The sequence below is a fragment of the Bacillus rossius genome, chromosome 2, assembly GCF_032445375.1.
Source record: "Bacillus rossius redtenbacheri isolate Brsri chromosome 2, Brsri_v3, whole genome shotgun sequence".
Taxonomy (NCBI): Eukaryota; Metazoa; Arthropoda; class Insecta; order Phasmatodea; family Bacillidae; genus Bacillus; species Bacillus rossius.
The window spans coordinates 71,390,967-71,406,772 of NC_086331.1; the positions used below are offsets into that span (position 1 = coordinate 71,390,967).

Sequence of the window (15,806 nt, forward strand, 5' to 3'; positions counted from 1 at the left end):
GCGGTTGCGAACGTCCGCGGGGCGCACTTGCAGCTGTCCGGTGAGCACGCGGTAGCCTTCACACGCCGCCTCGCCGTATCAGCTCCTGTGAGTGTCCGTCGCCGCGCTGTGCAGCACGCACGAATGCGTCAAGGTCGTCCAACTCCGCGCCAGGTGGTAGGGTGGGGGGTTGGCTCGCATCCGTGATGGCGCATAGTGCCACTGCTTGCACGCGCGTGTGGCTCTGTGTCGGCATGCCACTTGTAGGTGGTAAGAGCTCGTCCTAGTCCATGTCATCCCGCGCCTCCACGCTGTCATCCGGGTGATGTTATAATTCGTCGGCCAACTCATTCTGTTTCCCGGCGATGTGTTCTACAGTAAAATCCAGCGCTTGTAACGTCATGACCCACCGCATCAGCTTCAACCGCCGTCCCTGCATCGTGGCCAGCCATTTCAATCATTGGCTGTCTGTTCGCAGTATGAAGTGTTGCCCCTCTAGGTGCGGCCGATACCTCCTGAAGGCCCACACTAAGCCCAGACATTCCCGCTAATTTACGCTGTACCGTCATTTAACGTCCCCGAATTTTGTGCTGGCATACTCGATGATGCGGGGCTCGCCTGCATCTCCCAGCTCTAACAAGTTGGCCCCTATCCCCTCCTGGCTAGCAACCATTTGCACGATTATCTGCTTCTCCGGGTCCAGGCGTGCCAGCAAATTACATTGTTGGATTCTGTGCTTCAGTTCCTCAAACTCCATTTGCATGTCTGCGCTCCACCGGTACGGCTTCTTCGGCGACAGAAGTGCAGTTAGGGGCGCGGTGACTACAGCAAACTCTGGTATGAACGCACAAAACCAATTGGCCAGCCCGATAAACCATTGCAGTTGTTTACGAGTGGTCGAAAATGGTTTATTGACGACGGACAGTTGTTGTGTCGTCGGGCGGTTCCTCTAAGCATTTACTACAAGGCCTAGGAAATCTAGCTTTGTTGTTCCCAAGTGGCATTTTTCTGGGTTGCATGTTAAGTCTGTGAGCGGCTAAGCGTTCCAAAATTAGCGCGAGGTGGTGCGCATGTTCATCCCACGTCTGCACCAAATGATGATGTCGTCAAGATATGCCACTGCAAACCTGGCCAAATAGTCTCCTGAACACGCACGTCATCATATTTTGGAAAGTGGCCGGCGCATCTTGCAACCCAAAGGGCATGGCACAAAACTGGAAATGTCGGCCATCTGGTGTTGTAAAGGCGGTTTTCGGCCGGTCTTCCGGCCGTATGGGGACCTGCCCATAACCTGATTTTAGATCCAATGAGGAAAAGATTCTTGCGTTGATGAGTCCCACGATCGTGTCTGCTATGTTTAAAAGGGACGGGGGCGCGTTTACTCTAACTTTGTTAATGGGCTTGACATTAATGCAGAAATGTAATGTTCCATCTTTGTTTTCCGCCAGCACCACCTGAAAATTGTACGGACTCTCACTGGGTTCGATAAGCCCATCCCTCAACATTTCTTTCACTTGGTTTAGTATGGTTTGCTTGCCCGTGTGTCCATAGCTGTCTGGGGGTATAAACATAGGGACGTGAGGGTGAATGGGTATAGTGTGCTCGGTGACAGTCGTACGTCTCAATGGGTCTACAGTTGCGAAAACTACACTACGGGGTGCAATAACACTCTGGATGGTGGCTTGGTGTTCGCCGGGCACACCATGTTTGAAGTCGTCGAGACTAACCTGGTGTTTGATTGGGGGCGGTTAGCGTCCAAGGCTGTACACTGTACAACGGCCCTGGTTGTTGATGTGTACACAGCCTCCGCGTACCTTGATCGTGGTGTTCTGGTCATGCAGCCACGGCTGCCCCAGGATCACATCATCCTGGAGGTCCTCCACTACGTGCTCGAGCTGTAGTCCCGTACCTCCACCCGCAGCGTCGCGACGCCCAGGGTCTGGCAGGCATCCAAGTGATGGCTAGCTGTAGGCGGCCTGGGTGGGCGGCGGTGTCAATAAGTGCGTTGACAATGCGCCCATTTACTACCACTGGTATGCGCAGCAGTAAAACACCCTCTGCACTCACATGTCCCAGACTCGGTGCCGCTGCAGTTGTTGTTGTTGTTGTTGTTGTTGTTGTTGTTGTTGTTGTTGTTGTTGTTGGGTCTTCTGCGGTATTGCCTGACTGCCCAGGGGTGACATGATGGTTTCACGAGCTGCCTCGGCTGTCCGTTTCCCACCATGTTGATTTATTTGGATGCCGGCCTGTATCGGTTCCTCACTGGGCAGTGCTCGTGCCAGTGATACATGCCGTTGGGCAGGGTATGAAAAAATTCTGATTTTTTTTTAAAAAATAAAAAAAATCAGATTTTTTGGATTAAAATCGGTTTTTTTTTTGATTAAAATACAATTTTTTTGATTAAAATATAAAAAATTAGTAATCTGTGTCATATAAAGTACATTTTCATGACTGTTTTCATGACTTGACTTTGCTCTGCAGTACAATTATTAACAGATTAATTCATTTTGTAAAGACAACTAACCTAATTTTCTTTCTTTGAAATAACCACATTTTACATTGCATAATGTTTTAAGGAAACATTAATGATGTCACTTTATGACAATTTTTAGTACAGTAACATAGTTAACATTAGTAAAAAAAAAATATGTCTTATGGAAAATAACTACAACATTGAAAACATATCATATTTAAATGTAACTTTGTCACTACTGTCATCCCTTATAGTCTTATAGTCCAATAGTTCTAAATAAAGTAATTTAAACCAAAACCACAATTTCCTTTTTATCTTCTTCTCAGAATCGCACACATACGAGAGTATTCAAAGTAAAACTTCTACATAAAATATTTCTTATTTAAAATTTTAAACAAAAATACAAGTTTTGCAGCTTTTTCTGTATCCAGTCAATTTCTTAATGTTGACTGAACCAAACCAGACATACCAAAGAACTGAAAATTTCCTTCCTATAGTTCTAAAAAAATCATTTGACATTGTTGGAAGACAAACCTGTTGCCAAGGAGATATGACACACACACAACACAAACACATGAGGTGGAGGAGAGAAGAGAGAAAATGAGGTGGCATTTAAAGGTACATTCCACCCACCTATATTTAACAAGTTTTTCAAAATAACTATAAATACATTGTAGAAGAAATTAACTACTATTCAATTTTTATTCTGTCTTTGCAGCAGTCAATTTTTATGTAAGTAGGCATGATTACTTGGTTTAAACAATACAGTATAGAAAATATTAACGTTCATATTATCATATTATAAATTGATTTTATTCACTGATTTAAAAAAAAATCAGATGATTTAAATCATGATTAAAATCACGATTTAAATCATGCTGATTAAAATCAACATACCCTGCCGTTGGGATACGTGTGGCATTGCGGTGGCGGGCCCACGCTGATCTCAAGCCTGCGCAAAGCCGATGGTGAGCATTCCTGCCGGCGGTTGTTCGGTGGTGTGACGTATGGTACTACGGCTCTTGCGTCAGCTGCCATCACTGCCTCCATTTGTGCCCGCTGTTTCGAAGGTCGTGCCACCTTCAGGTCGTATTCCACGGCGTGTGCGTGCTGAGTGAACTCCTTGGCCGTCTGGCGGGTGGCGTGGCGTAGATATGGACACATCTCTGGGCGTATCAGCTCTATAATGTGTTCCAGCATCTCCTCTGGCTCGCTTGTCCGAAACAGCCGCTTATGCAATCAGATTTTTTTGACAATGAATGCCTCTGCTGACTCCGCCGACATCTGTTCCTGCCAGTACAGCTTAGCTCTGACTTTCATTTCTGCTTTTATGTCGGCGAAACGTGCCTCGAATTGCCGGGTAAACTCCACCCAGGGCATGTCGAACTCGCCAACAATGTTCCACCATGTCTTCGCGTCCTGGGGTAGCACATCCCCGACACACCCAGCCCACTCCATGTCCGGCAACCGTACCGCCCGTCTCTCACGACACATGCGCAAAAACTTTCCCGGGTCTTCACACGTTCGTCCCACGAATCTCGGCAGGTCGACTTGTCCCACAGGTGTTGGATTGGCACGTGCCCAAACCAAGGATGTCGGTTCCCGCTTCCCTTGTACTATGTCCTGACATGCTGCACAGTGGTACCAATTATTCCGAAAGGAATTCTGCTCTTCTCTTGACATGCTTAAAGGCCCGGCAGTTCCGGCACCATTCCCCCTCATATGTTAGCCCCATACAGCTGGTCACTGTGCATTTGAAATGTTCTAGTCCTACCGCATTTCCTCGCCAAGCAACACCGTCCTTGTGTGCTTCGGTGCTTTGCAAACACACGCACGTTTCCGTCCACAAGGCACCCGTGATCCCGCCTACACACTTGGGTCACGCACATGTTACACAATACATGCTATTAATTTCTAACATGAACTCAGTTTTCACTCTGCCCGCCCCGGCACTTATTTCATTCTTGTCTGGCATTCCCTTGCGCACCGTTCACAAAGGCTCGGCTCAACCGAGTTCTCGAAATCCCGCGCACTCGAAGTGGCCACGTGATCAGTCCCGTTACCGGCACTCTGTGCTCTCTTGGCTCCACACAACAACCGCACAAGTACACGTTACCGATCTTTCACTTGCCTCACCACTCACTGATGGCCACTATTTTCTACCGCAATGGGGGTTGAAGTGTTTGTCGAAGCTTAGGGCGCCATCACATGTATAATGGGCATGTGGACCCGGATACTCTGTTCTCAGGGCCGTGACGTAGCATGTGTGTGGCGAGGCCCGTTTACCCCTGTATCACTAAAAGGCTCTGAAAATGATAACAAGTGCGTGAAGCTCCTTCCTCGAGCTGCAATCGCGACTCACTGACCGTTCGTCCTCGCTCTGCAACTTTCGGGAGCGGAGCACTGACGTCACACTGGTGGGCGCGGGCCGAGACACACACACACTTCGGCGGGCGGTTAAACGACGGGGTCGTAGATGGAGGTGGTGGAAGGAGTGGGCTCACAGCTTGTAAGGGGGGAGATGGTGGCACATCGGGCTCAGAAGGGCGCAGCCCAGAATGATGTCACATTCATCATATGTTATGCCTCGAGTAAGGGAAATGGCGTGCAGATGGAACAACCTCTCAGTCTATACAAATGTAAGCAGATTATTGGTCGAAAAATACACTTGAAACAGCATGCCGGATCCGACAATGGTTTTAGCAGTCTTGTGCAGTTCAAATTATTTCATTATTTCTTGTAAATAATTTTGAAAAATTAATGATAAATGTAGTTTAAAAATTTAAAAATTATTTTTTTTATTTTTTTTCCACAAACACTGAGCGTTGTGATTGGGAAAAATTAACATAGGGATATATGAAAATGATCATGAGAATAATTTTGTGAACTTAATAAGTAGGAAAACTTATGTGGGAATGTCTTAAGCAAGTTTTAATATATAGTGCTATTTGTCATATTTAGAACTAATTTAGAAGATTTTAAAATTAGTTTGATATGTTTCTACTATTGACTTAAGAATATTATATCATAATTATTACATGAAATAGGGTCATATGGTTTTACATTAAACTTAGATTAAATTTAATATGCCAAATGTTGTTTATACATTAAGCAACAATATAAAAATTGTTTGTATTTAAATATATTCTATAGAACTATAAAATAAATAGTGTTTGTCCATTTTCTTTATAATTAATTACCAAAATTTAAATTTTTTTACAAAAATAAATTTTGCTTCAATTTTTTTTTTCCAGTGGAAGTGTGTTTTATATAAATTTTTTGGTTATTGTTTGAGCAACAATGACCTATTCTTCTAGCAATATTTAAAACAGGGTCTGGAGCCATACTTACAAATCATCCCACTTGAAGGAAATTATAGTTTAGCACCAAAATATTTATTTCATTATTATTGTTCATAACTCTTTTAAATCATATAAATTACATATCAAATTATAAGTTAGTTGGTTGTGTAATATCATAATTGTTTTCCAAGTTTTAAACATTGGCACATTTTGGAAGCTTAAAATTTATGGTTGCAGCTCTGATTATAATGTGTTAAACTTATTGTAAAAATATATATTTTTTTTTTGCTTGTGGGGGTACAAACTCTTGCTGCCCAAGGTGACGCCGTGCCAAATTTTCCCTTTCACGGTACCACGGGATGTAGTTGTTTTGTTTTGCTTCATTCCTTGCAAACGCAAGTTGTGTAACCCCAGCACCGGAAATTTAGGTTGTGCTGAGCCAAGTATGATGTTTGTAGCTAGATTTTCTGGAACAAGTGGTATGATCAAGTAGTGGTTGCCATGCCAGCTGACTGTGCTGTCTGTGTTGCCTTGTTCTTAGAATCTGGTACTCTACTGCCCTGGTTCCGACTCAGTTGAGTTTATTTTCTGTGCACAGTACCCCTTATGATGTAGGTGTCGCAACTAGCCAGGCGAATTCTGAACTAAGTCAAGCGTGAGAGGAGGGGAGCAACCATGAGGCTTGGTTGCACCAGGAATGTAAGTCTGTTTTATTTTTGAGAACTTGTAGGTCTGTTTGTGACATTTGGAGCTATAAATCTTTTTTATGGAGTCGTGAGTAGGGTGGGAGCTTCCGCCAGCTGACCTGCTCCTACTTAGTGGCTGCAGTTCAAGAATGCTTAAGCGCCTGTAGAGACAAGTTTCGGTGAGTATGAGAATGGCGGCCAAGTTAGGATATCATTTTCAAACTATTATAGGCAACACCTTGTAAAATTATTGAAATAAATGTGAGATAGTTAGTAAACATCTGATTTAGGTGGAAATGATAAGTTGTTCAGTAGGGAAAAAAATTTCTTTTCACATAAATTGAGTTATGTTATTGAATGAGTTTGAACTTACAGGATTTTAATATTTCTTTTTAAATAAATCTTTTCAACGAATCTATTAACATAGCAATTTATTAATTTATTTACTAAATATTTGAAGATGAGCTTTAAGAGTGATTAGAAATACTCTGTAGCTGTGAAAGCTAAGTTATTAATAAATTATGTTAAGTGTGTTGTAAATTTTAAAGTGTTTTCATTTAAAATAGCTAAACTAATTTTTTCCTGTATAGGATGCTGACTTCTTTTCAGATTCTGAGATACCAGCTCTACCTAATCAACATGAACAGCTAAGCTTTAAATTATTTAAATTGCTTTGTATAGTTTACCCATTACTTTTCAGCTTGAGTTTATGTATCCTGTTACACTATGTTAGGTATTTCAATTTTTTTTTTTTTTTGTAATCAAAGCTTATATTTTTATTTTAAGGCCATTTTAATTTTAAACATTAGTGAACCCTCCTTATATATATATATATATATATAATGTTAAAATAAGAAACATTTTATCAGTATAAGCCTGATTTTAAAAAAACCTAGTTATCCACAAAGTTACCAGTTATAACCCTACTTAAAAAATGCAAATTTATGATCATTTATTAAATTACTGAAGTTTTTTTGTTAAAGTTTCTGAAATGTTTTCAAGTTTCTGTCTTTTTTATTTAAACTTAACTTACTTTGCTAAATAGTTAAAGGTTCGTATTGTTAGTCAAACATTTGCCAATGTTTCAGACTTTCAAATGATGACTGCAATACTGACAAGTATTGAGGAAATACAAAATTTGGTTTGTTAATGTGCAATCTACAATGTTGGTTTTAACTGTGGAGGAGAAGTACATTTGGTTTGTAAATCCACAATTAATGATGCTGCTAATTGTGGTAGGTTTTTGTAGTTACAGTGCAAGTTTAGGTGATACTGAACAATTATTCGAATATTGCACACATATCCAATAAACTTTTTTAATACCTACTTATTACTTATTGTGTACTTATTTATTCACTTCTTTGAAATCATAAATTGTACTTATTTATTCACTTCTCCTCGTTCCATAATAGCTCCAAAACTTACACTATCAATATTTTTTTTTCACAACGCTACCAAATATTGGCACTACGTACTTTTGATTTTGCTGTTGCCAATATTACACACTATCTTATATTCCTTCATTCAGCAATACAATTTTATGTCATTGACCAACTTCCATTATGAAATACATTTTTCCTACTTTATTTCCAAATAATAATAAGGCCGGTATCGTATTTTGAACTTGACCCGGGAAGCTTGTTGCTTTAGGGAAAAAAAAATATAATTTGTTATCTGCTTTCTTTAAAATACATAAATTACATATAACTAACCAATAATTCTAGAGAGCCACCTTTCTGTAAAAATTATAGTAAAAAATCCAAAATTATTAATTACACTTCCTGACGTGTTTTTCAATCATTAGCTAAGAGGGCATTGTGATAAATCAAGTAGTTTATCAGTAATTGACAATTAAAAATTTTTGTTGTTTATGATAAGGTACATTCAAAAGTGTAAAATCTTGAGAAAGGTTGTTTAGGTTACCTTAATTACATAAAAAATACTTTATAATAGTGTTCACAGTTCGTTAGGTTAGGTTACCCATATTACTTACTTCAAATTGTGTGAATCATTGGTTAGCTGTATTAAAAATACAATATAATAGTAAGGACTTTTGATTATATTAAGTAAGCTACATTTTATATTAGTACCGTCAACTGGGGTGACTTTGTCTACCTTGGGTTGACTTTGTCCCACTACTTGGAAAAACATTTACTTAATGCTATGTCCTTTACCAGTACGAAGAAACAAGATGGCAATCATGGATTCCACTAGGTAGAGTTGGTAGTATGAATAAAAAAATAATAGGCGATTGCAATGTTTACACAGTTGATAGGTACTACTGCAGTTATGTTATTGTTTATATTTGGTGTTTTAATATCATTGGAAAACTTTATATTGCAGCAGATGGTTAGAATTTATTGAGAAAACTGGTAAGTAGTTAATTTAATTCCGTAATATTTCTACTTTAAGAAAATATATAGAAAGTAAGTGTTTTCATTGTTTTATAAAATACAGTTTTGGAAATATCAAACAATAGGATTTTTGCCTGCAGTCAGGGGTGACTTTGTCTCAAAACATATACCTAGTCAGAATGTTTCATTCAAACAAATTGTAAATGACTTGTTTGTATGGGTAGGCAGCACATTTTTTAGGTTAGGTTAGGTGGCACATATATACCTTACTGTGTGTACCAGTACTACATGTAGATGTTTTTATTGTCTGTTCACAGTGACTTTGTAGCTATGGCACGCAAGTATTGCCATGTAGTGGGTGGCCGGCCCTAAAAAAATTATGACAAAAAAACATTAGACAGAGCCATAGATGATGTTGTACAGAAGAGATTGAGCCAACGGACAGCATCAAAAAAGTATGGCATTCCTATAACGACACTAAAAAACAAACTGAAGAATGAATGTTCACACCAAGACACCAGGTGGTCAAAGAGTTTTTAATGAACTGGAGGAACAGTCATTTGTTGACCATCTAATAAAGTTGTCAGAGTTTGGTTTTTCAGTCGATGAAAGTGATTTTCGATGGACCGTGAGAAATTATCTACAGCATAAAGGTGTGACAGTGAAAAAATTTAAAGATAACACACCAGGCTATGACTGGGTCAAAAGGTTTCTCCGGGATCATCCTGAATTGTCTGTGAGGTTTTCACCAAATATCAAGAAAGTTAGAGCAGGTGTGTCAGCAGAAACCATCACGACATATATCGATCATCTGAGTAAGGATATAGAGGTGATCCCTCCCAGCCATATATTTAACTATGACGAAACCACCGTGTCAGATAATCCTGGAAACAAGCATGTAATTTGTAAACGGGGAGCTAAATATGTAGATCGCATATGTAACCACAGAAAATCCTCAACGTCTTTTATGTTATGCGGCAATGCAGAAGGAAAACTGTTGCCGCTCTATATGGTGTTACAAGCTGACCACATGTGGTCTTCATGGATCGTGAATGGTCCACCAGGAGCCAGATACAACCGCACCGAAAGTGGGTGGTTTGATGCTGTTGTGTTTGAGGACTGGTTTTGTAGTCTGTTTCTCCCTAGCGTGCGTCATTTACAAGGAGACGTTGCTCTCATTGGAGACAACCGGCTGTTTGTATAGTAGGTATGTAGTGTTATGTGCATTTCTTTTGATATGATATGTGAGAGGTGTGTTGTGTGTTTCAATTGCGATGTTAGGCAAAACAGTTTATTTGGCAAGGTGAATAATATATTTAGTAGTTCTTTTTAAAAAGGTTTTCTTCTTATAGCTAATTTTGGCAATCTTGAAGTGATAAAAACAAAGCAAAAGTTTTGGCTAATAATAATAAAAAGATATAGGTATATACATACATATATACATATACACACACACAATAAATATATATATGGTTTCTACAGTTAAATAATAAAACCGAATATCGCAAAATATAATAAACTGGACATAATAATACTGTATAATATGATACCATAGGAATTGCATATTTAGTATTTTGTTCTGTAAGTGAATAGGTTTGACTAAAGCATAGAACATAATACCATGGGAAATATTACTTTGGTATCATGTCCTATACAGTAAGGAATGAAGTATAGAACATGATACCATGTGAAATATTACTTCAGTTATCATGTCCTATACTAGAATAGGTAGGACTTTAGTACAGAATACAATACACCAAAAGTTAGTTTGATAGAGAAGCGTGGTACGTGGAAAACAAGCATGTGAAAGTTCCCCGCCCAAAACCCCCATATTCCAGCGCTTGTTCCGTGAGAATGTAGGGGTGGTAATGACATCAGCAATGCCATGTTGATGACGTCATCAATATTTTTATGGTATCAGGATCTAGGCTTCTCCCTACTCCCCGAATCATTATGTCAGCAAAATAATCATTTTAAGATTACCGACGTCGTTTCTCAATTGAAATGAGAAATCACCTATATACCTATATTGTAAATCAAACATTAATTAAGAAAAACCACAATGACAATTGCATATTTACATCATCTGTTGACTTGAATCTTGAAGCCGAATTAACCAAGACGGCGCTCCCATTGGGGTTGTCGATGCGGACCATAATGCTATCCGATGTATCTTTGTTCCTTGGCTTTAACGGTGATCTTTCTGTTGTCGAGCCATACACTCTAATAGTTTCGTCATTCTCTTCTTCAAATGCATCATCAATTGTAAATCTTTCTGCCATCGTAAATGGATCCCAAAAACTACAGAAAAATATTACGAACTACAAAAATATTCGCTTTTCCAAGGCTCATGAAATGAATCAAGCAATTGGACGCCAAGTGTCATTTTTTTCAACGTGAAAGCTTGTGCAAACATTCTGAGATCCTACTACAATCCACATTTAACAATATGGTAATTACACTAGCTTATACTAGACACTACTAATTAATAACCTATTGGCTCGACGACATTGTCAATCATAATCCAAAATATAAACATACACAGTGCTGCCACATAGTAAAAATTAAATTCTTTTTAATCACTACAATATTCCCTTATGTAAAATAAAAATAAAAATTTTAAAATATGAACTTAAACGTTTACCAAGCATAAAAACAGTAATTTCAACTTATAAATATTAGGTCACGAAATCTTAAATTTTTTTAAATTAATTTCACGGAAAAACGACAATGCTGCATTGGTTGTTATAGAAACCCAAGGTCCCATCTGGAACACTATTCATGATGCTGTCGGAAAAATCCCGCTAGCGACATTGCTTATTTCCGACAGAGATTTTCTAATCACTATTATTGAACAAGCGATAGGGGAATTATGTATCAAAAGTATGTCACAAACTGTCGGAATTATTCCGCCACCTCCTTTTCTGGCGGAATCACAATTCTGATACAGATGCGAGAGTTTGTTGTTCTTTAGAACTTAGATTTGCGCGAAATTGAGGTTCTGTTGGGGTACTGAAATATTTTAAAATCACGTAAATGATTGGTTAAGTTTGACGTCGTACCTCCGTGCCTCGGCGTTAAAGCCCGAATCACAGCCCTGTCCGCAGCGCGCCGCGGTTTTGGGAATGACGTCACTTCTGCTCCGTGCGCGCGAGAGCAGTGCGCCGATGTCCTGGTCTCCAGTCCCGTGCGAGCCACCTTCGAGGCTAGACGCGGCCGCAAGACACTCCATAAACTCGCCGCTATTATCGCTTTTGTTTTCTGTACTATAGTGTGTTATATTCTCTTATATCGTTTTCTTTACCGTGTGCGTGAGTGTTGTTTGTATCTGGCGTGTCCGCGGGCCAAAACACGTGGACTAACACAACTAGCCTGCACCGCACATTTCTCCAGCGCGCGAGACGTCCCTCGGCAGCTACACGGGCCGGACAGTCCACACCTGCCTCCCCGCAGGAGGCTGCTCTACGCGAGAGAGCTGGCGCCGGGCAATACAAGAAAACGGCCGAGAGACGTCCGCCACGTCTCCACGTATTCTACGGAGACGGGTACGCGACGAGTTAGGGTTATATAAGTTTAAATTTTGTAAAATAGAGTGGATGGCTAGTTATATTAGGTAAGCTACATTTAAAACCAACTTATATTAAGTGAAGCATATTCGGATGAAAATATGCGATGTGATACTGTAGATAGGCATATCACCAAGTCGTAGGTTTTAGATAGACATTTAATTTATTCCTAAAGGAAAATAAATATTATTTATATTGTCGCGGCATGTCTCTGGTGAAGATGTGGAGACGGGGTGGACGTCGCTTGGTCGTTCGGTTGTCATGTTGTTTGCCCGGCGCCAGCTCTTCGGTAGAGCAGCCTCACACTCTGAGGCGGGAGTGGACCGTTCCGCCCAGTGCAGCTGACCGAGGACGTGCTGACAAGGAAGGTGCCCGCGGTCTCGCAAGGAGTCGCTAGCAGAAATTTTGTGAGTAGGAGAGAGGGATGCCCGCGGTCTCACGAAGAGTCGCTAACGGAAAGGTTGGAAGTAGGAGGTAGGGATGCCCGTGGTCTTACGAAGAGTCGCTAGCAGACGATTGCCTGCGGTCTCACAAAGAGTCGCTTGCGGATGGGTACAAGAGAGAGGGAGAATGAGAAAGAGAGAAGGGAAGCCCGCGGTCTCACGAAGAATCGCTAGCAGAGAAGGAGAGAGAGAGAGAGAGAGAGGTAAGCTAAAAAGACCACTATTTGCTGTGTTGGTATTTATTCTCCCAGATTGGCTGGGAGAGGAAAGAGCTGTCTAGCCACCGCCGATTCATCATATTGCCATCCAGGGCAGTAAGCGTGGGCGAGGCCAGAAACCGAAGTTTCTATAACTCGCTAAGTGCATAGTAAATCAGGTGCACCCCACACTGGTGAAGAATCATTTGAATCGACTGTGGGGGTGCGTGTCTTGTGGGATAATTTTGGCACACGGGCCTGTGTGTGCACTGGAAGGTTTTGTAATGATATAGTTAGATCGGCTAACTGGCGTGATGTAATGTCGTGTTGGTGTGCGTTAGAGGCTTGTCTGTGTGCTGTAATTTAAAGTGACCTAGTTAAACTCGGGTGTGGCATGTAGTGTAAAGCTGTGCGAGCCACTCCTACGAACCCCTGGGAACACAGAACATGCATGGGTAGTTAGCCCATTAGTGCATGTACTAACAGGTAGTTCAGGCCGACACTCGCGCAGGCATATAATCGTGTGGTTGGTCGTGTTGGTGAAACGGTAAAAGAAATTCCATGGATTAGTAAACTTCTGGCCGCCTAAGGGACCGAACTATTGCGTTCCAACATAGCTCGGTCAAAGTTAGGCTAAGCCAGTATTGGTGTAGCTAGTTTCCTGGCTGTTGTCTGCTAGAACCTGTAAAATAGAGAGTGAAGTTAGTGGATTGTAATCCCAATGAAGGTCGTCCTATTTTATTATTATTAGGGCGGAGAAATGCCCTCATCCAAATTTTTTTTGTTTTATTTTATATATATATTTTTTTATTTGATTTTTTTTAAATTAAATCTAGGCTCAAAACTACTGTACATGCCCCCAGAGCCCTGCCCTGACAGGCATGCATGCCTCTCGGCCTGGATCCCCAGCGAGGGCTGGGGCAGCTCCCTCTACCAGTTAACCTGCATGATTCTGCCTTGACAAGGTGCTAAGAAGTTTGTGTGGATTGTCGCGCGTGTTGTAGTGGTGTGACTGTAAAATTTTACATACCCCGGGGAAGGGAAGAATATTTATTAGGTGATGATAAGTTTACGGAACTAGCTTTGTTAATTCAAAATCCCATGCCTTTCCAAAACGCGGCCGGCACTGTAGGTGAAGCCTGCCAGGCGGGTCACGCCCTTCAGACATAGGGAGTCAGCCCTAACACAACAGGCAGTGAACCCTACGTGGATCGAACCTACACCAGCATGCTTCGAACTATTTTGAATCGAAAGAGGTGGAGTTGAGTAAGCTAAAATTATTGTGCAGCTTTTAATTATTTATTGAATTTTTTAATTATTGTTATTTTGGTATATATAAATTATAACTATTTTACAATTCAAAATCCCATGCCTTCTAAAACGCGGCCGGCACTGGAGTTGAGGCTTGCCAGGCGGGTCGCGCCCTTCAGACATAGGGAGTTAGCCCTAACAACACTGGCAGTGAACCCGGGGGGGTTGTACATACACCTGCGTGCTTCGGACCATTTTGAATTGTATAGGCAGTGTAAACTTTAAACTTTAAAATGTAGGCTCCGCGCGGTGTGAACACGCCCGGAGCTGGAGTGTGACTGTCCTGGGGAAAGACGGAAAAATAATTTTGTTTTGCGACCTTCGGCAGCCCGACCAATCAGTGCGCTCCAAGGCCCGTGATTGGTCTGTCCCCCGCGGGCCGCCGCACGAGCTGTTCGGAATGCTATTTTATGAAATTTTTAAGTTATTGAAGACTTTTAATAACCGAATCCATGTTGCTTTCGTTTTTAATATTTATTGTTTTAATTTAAACGAGGTTTTTTATGTTTACGTTGCTCGGACGGGTCGTAAATCGCTATTGAATTTATCAGTGCGTTTTCGTGCTGTGGTAAATCTAGGTACATTTTATTATTATTCTTTGATAATATTTCGCGGATGTACGGAATTTTAAGTGTGTTATGGATAGTTTCGTTGTTCATAAATCTATTGCAATCTAATATGGCCCTTAGGAAATTATTTTGTTTAACTTGTAGCCGATTTATATGGTGATTTGCAGCATAGCCCCAGATCTCGCATCCATATAGCAACTGCGGGCGTACAATCTGAGTGTAAAGTTGGAGTTTTTTCCTGCATGGTAAATTAGGCGCTTTCAGCATTGGGTACAGGCTTCTTAAGAGTGAGCGATAGTAAATTTTTTTGCTACAGATTGGAATGAAATTTTGTCAAAAGTTTTATTTAGCTACTGTTGTTGTCTGTACGTAGTTTCGAAATTTTTCATAACACTTTTATTGAGATATTAAACCTTAAGTTTTAATAATTCAAAGCAGTTTTATACAGAATTTTATAAAGTCTCGTGTCTGACGCGTTAACTATATATGCACGTAACCTTCTTGTGTACTAAAATAAAATTTCGTTTTAATAGGTGCAATAATTCTATCATAAAATAATTAAATTATAAAGCTCTGTATAATGTAGAAATGCAGTCTTTTATGAAATCGCCTCTTACACGTTACTAACATATTGTAGAGAGATGGGATGAAGCCCTTATAGAGACAAAGCACTATGGATATTTGTTATGGCTAAAATATGTCAGTGCTATATCTGGGAAAGCCAAACGATGATCAGTTAATATTACTAATTTTTCACACGTAGCGAGTGCAGACGTCTGTGAAACTATTTCTACCTAAGTTCGTATTCGACGAATCAAAATGGAAGTTAAACTATTATACAGTAGAAAGAATACTGCATCGTTTGATACCTATCATATGTCTGTGCACTGCCTGTAAACTCCAATCGAAGGTTAGTTGAAAGTCCA

General features: G+C 40.5%; 1 protein-coding gene across 1 annotated transcript in view; it reads right to left on the bottom strand.

Moving 5' to 3' along the window:
* The window catches only part of LOC134529363 (transmembrane protein 134), a 37,768-nt gene extending 26,439 nt beyond the window's left edge, over positions 1 to 11,329 (bottom strand). Inside the window, exon 1 of the mRNA XM_063363343.1 lies at positions 10,876 to 11,329. Within this exon, the coding sequence (XP_063219413.1) occupies positions 10,876 to 11,076 (201 nt within the window). The 5' untranslated portion in view covers positions 11,077 to 11,329. The remainder of the gene's footprint in view (positions 1 to 10,875) is intronic.
* Between the last annotated feature and the right edge of the window lie 4,477 nt (positions 11,330 to 15,806).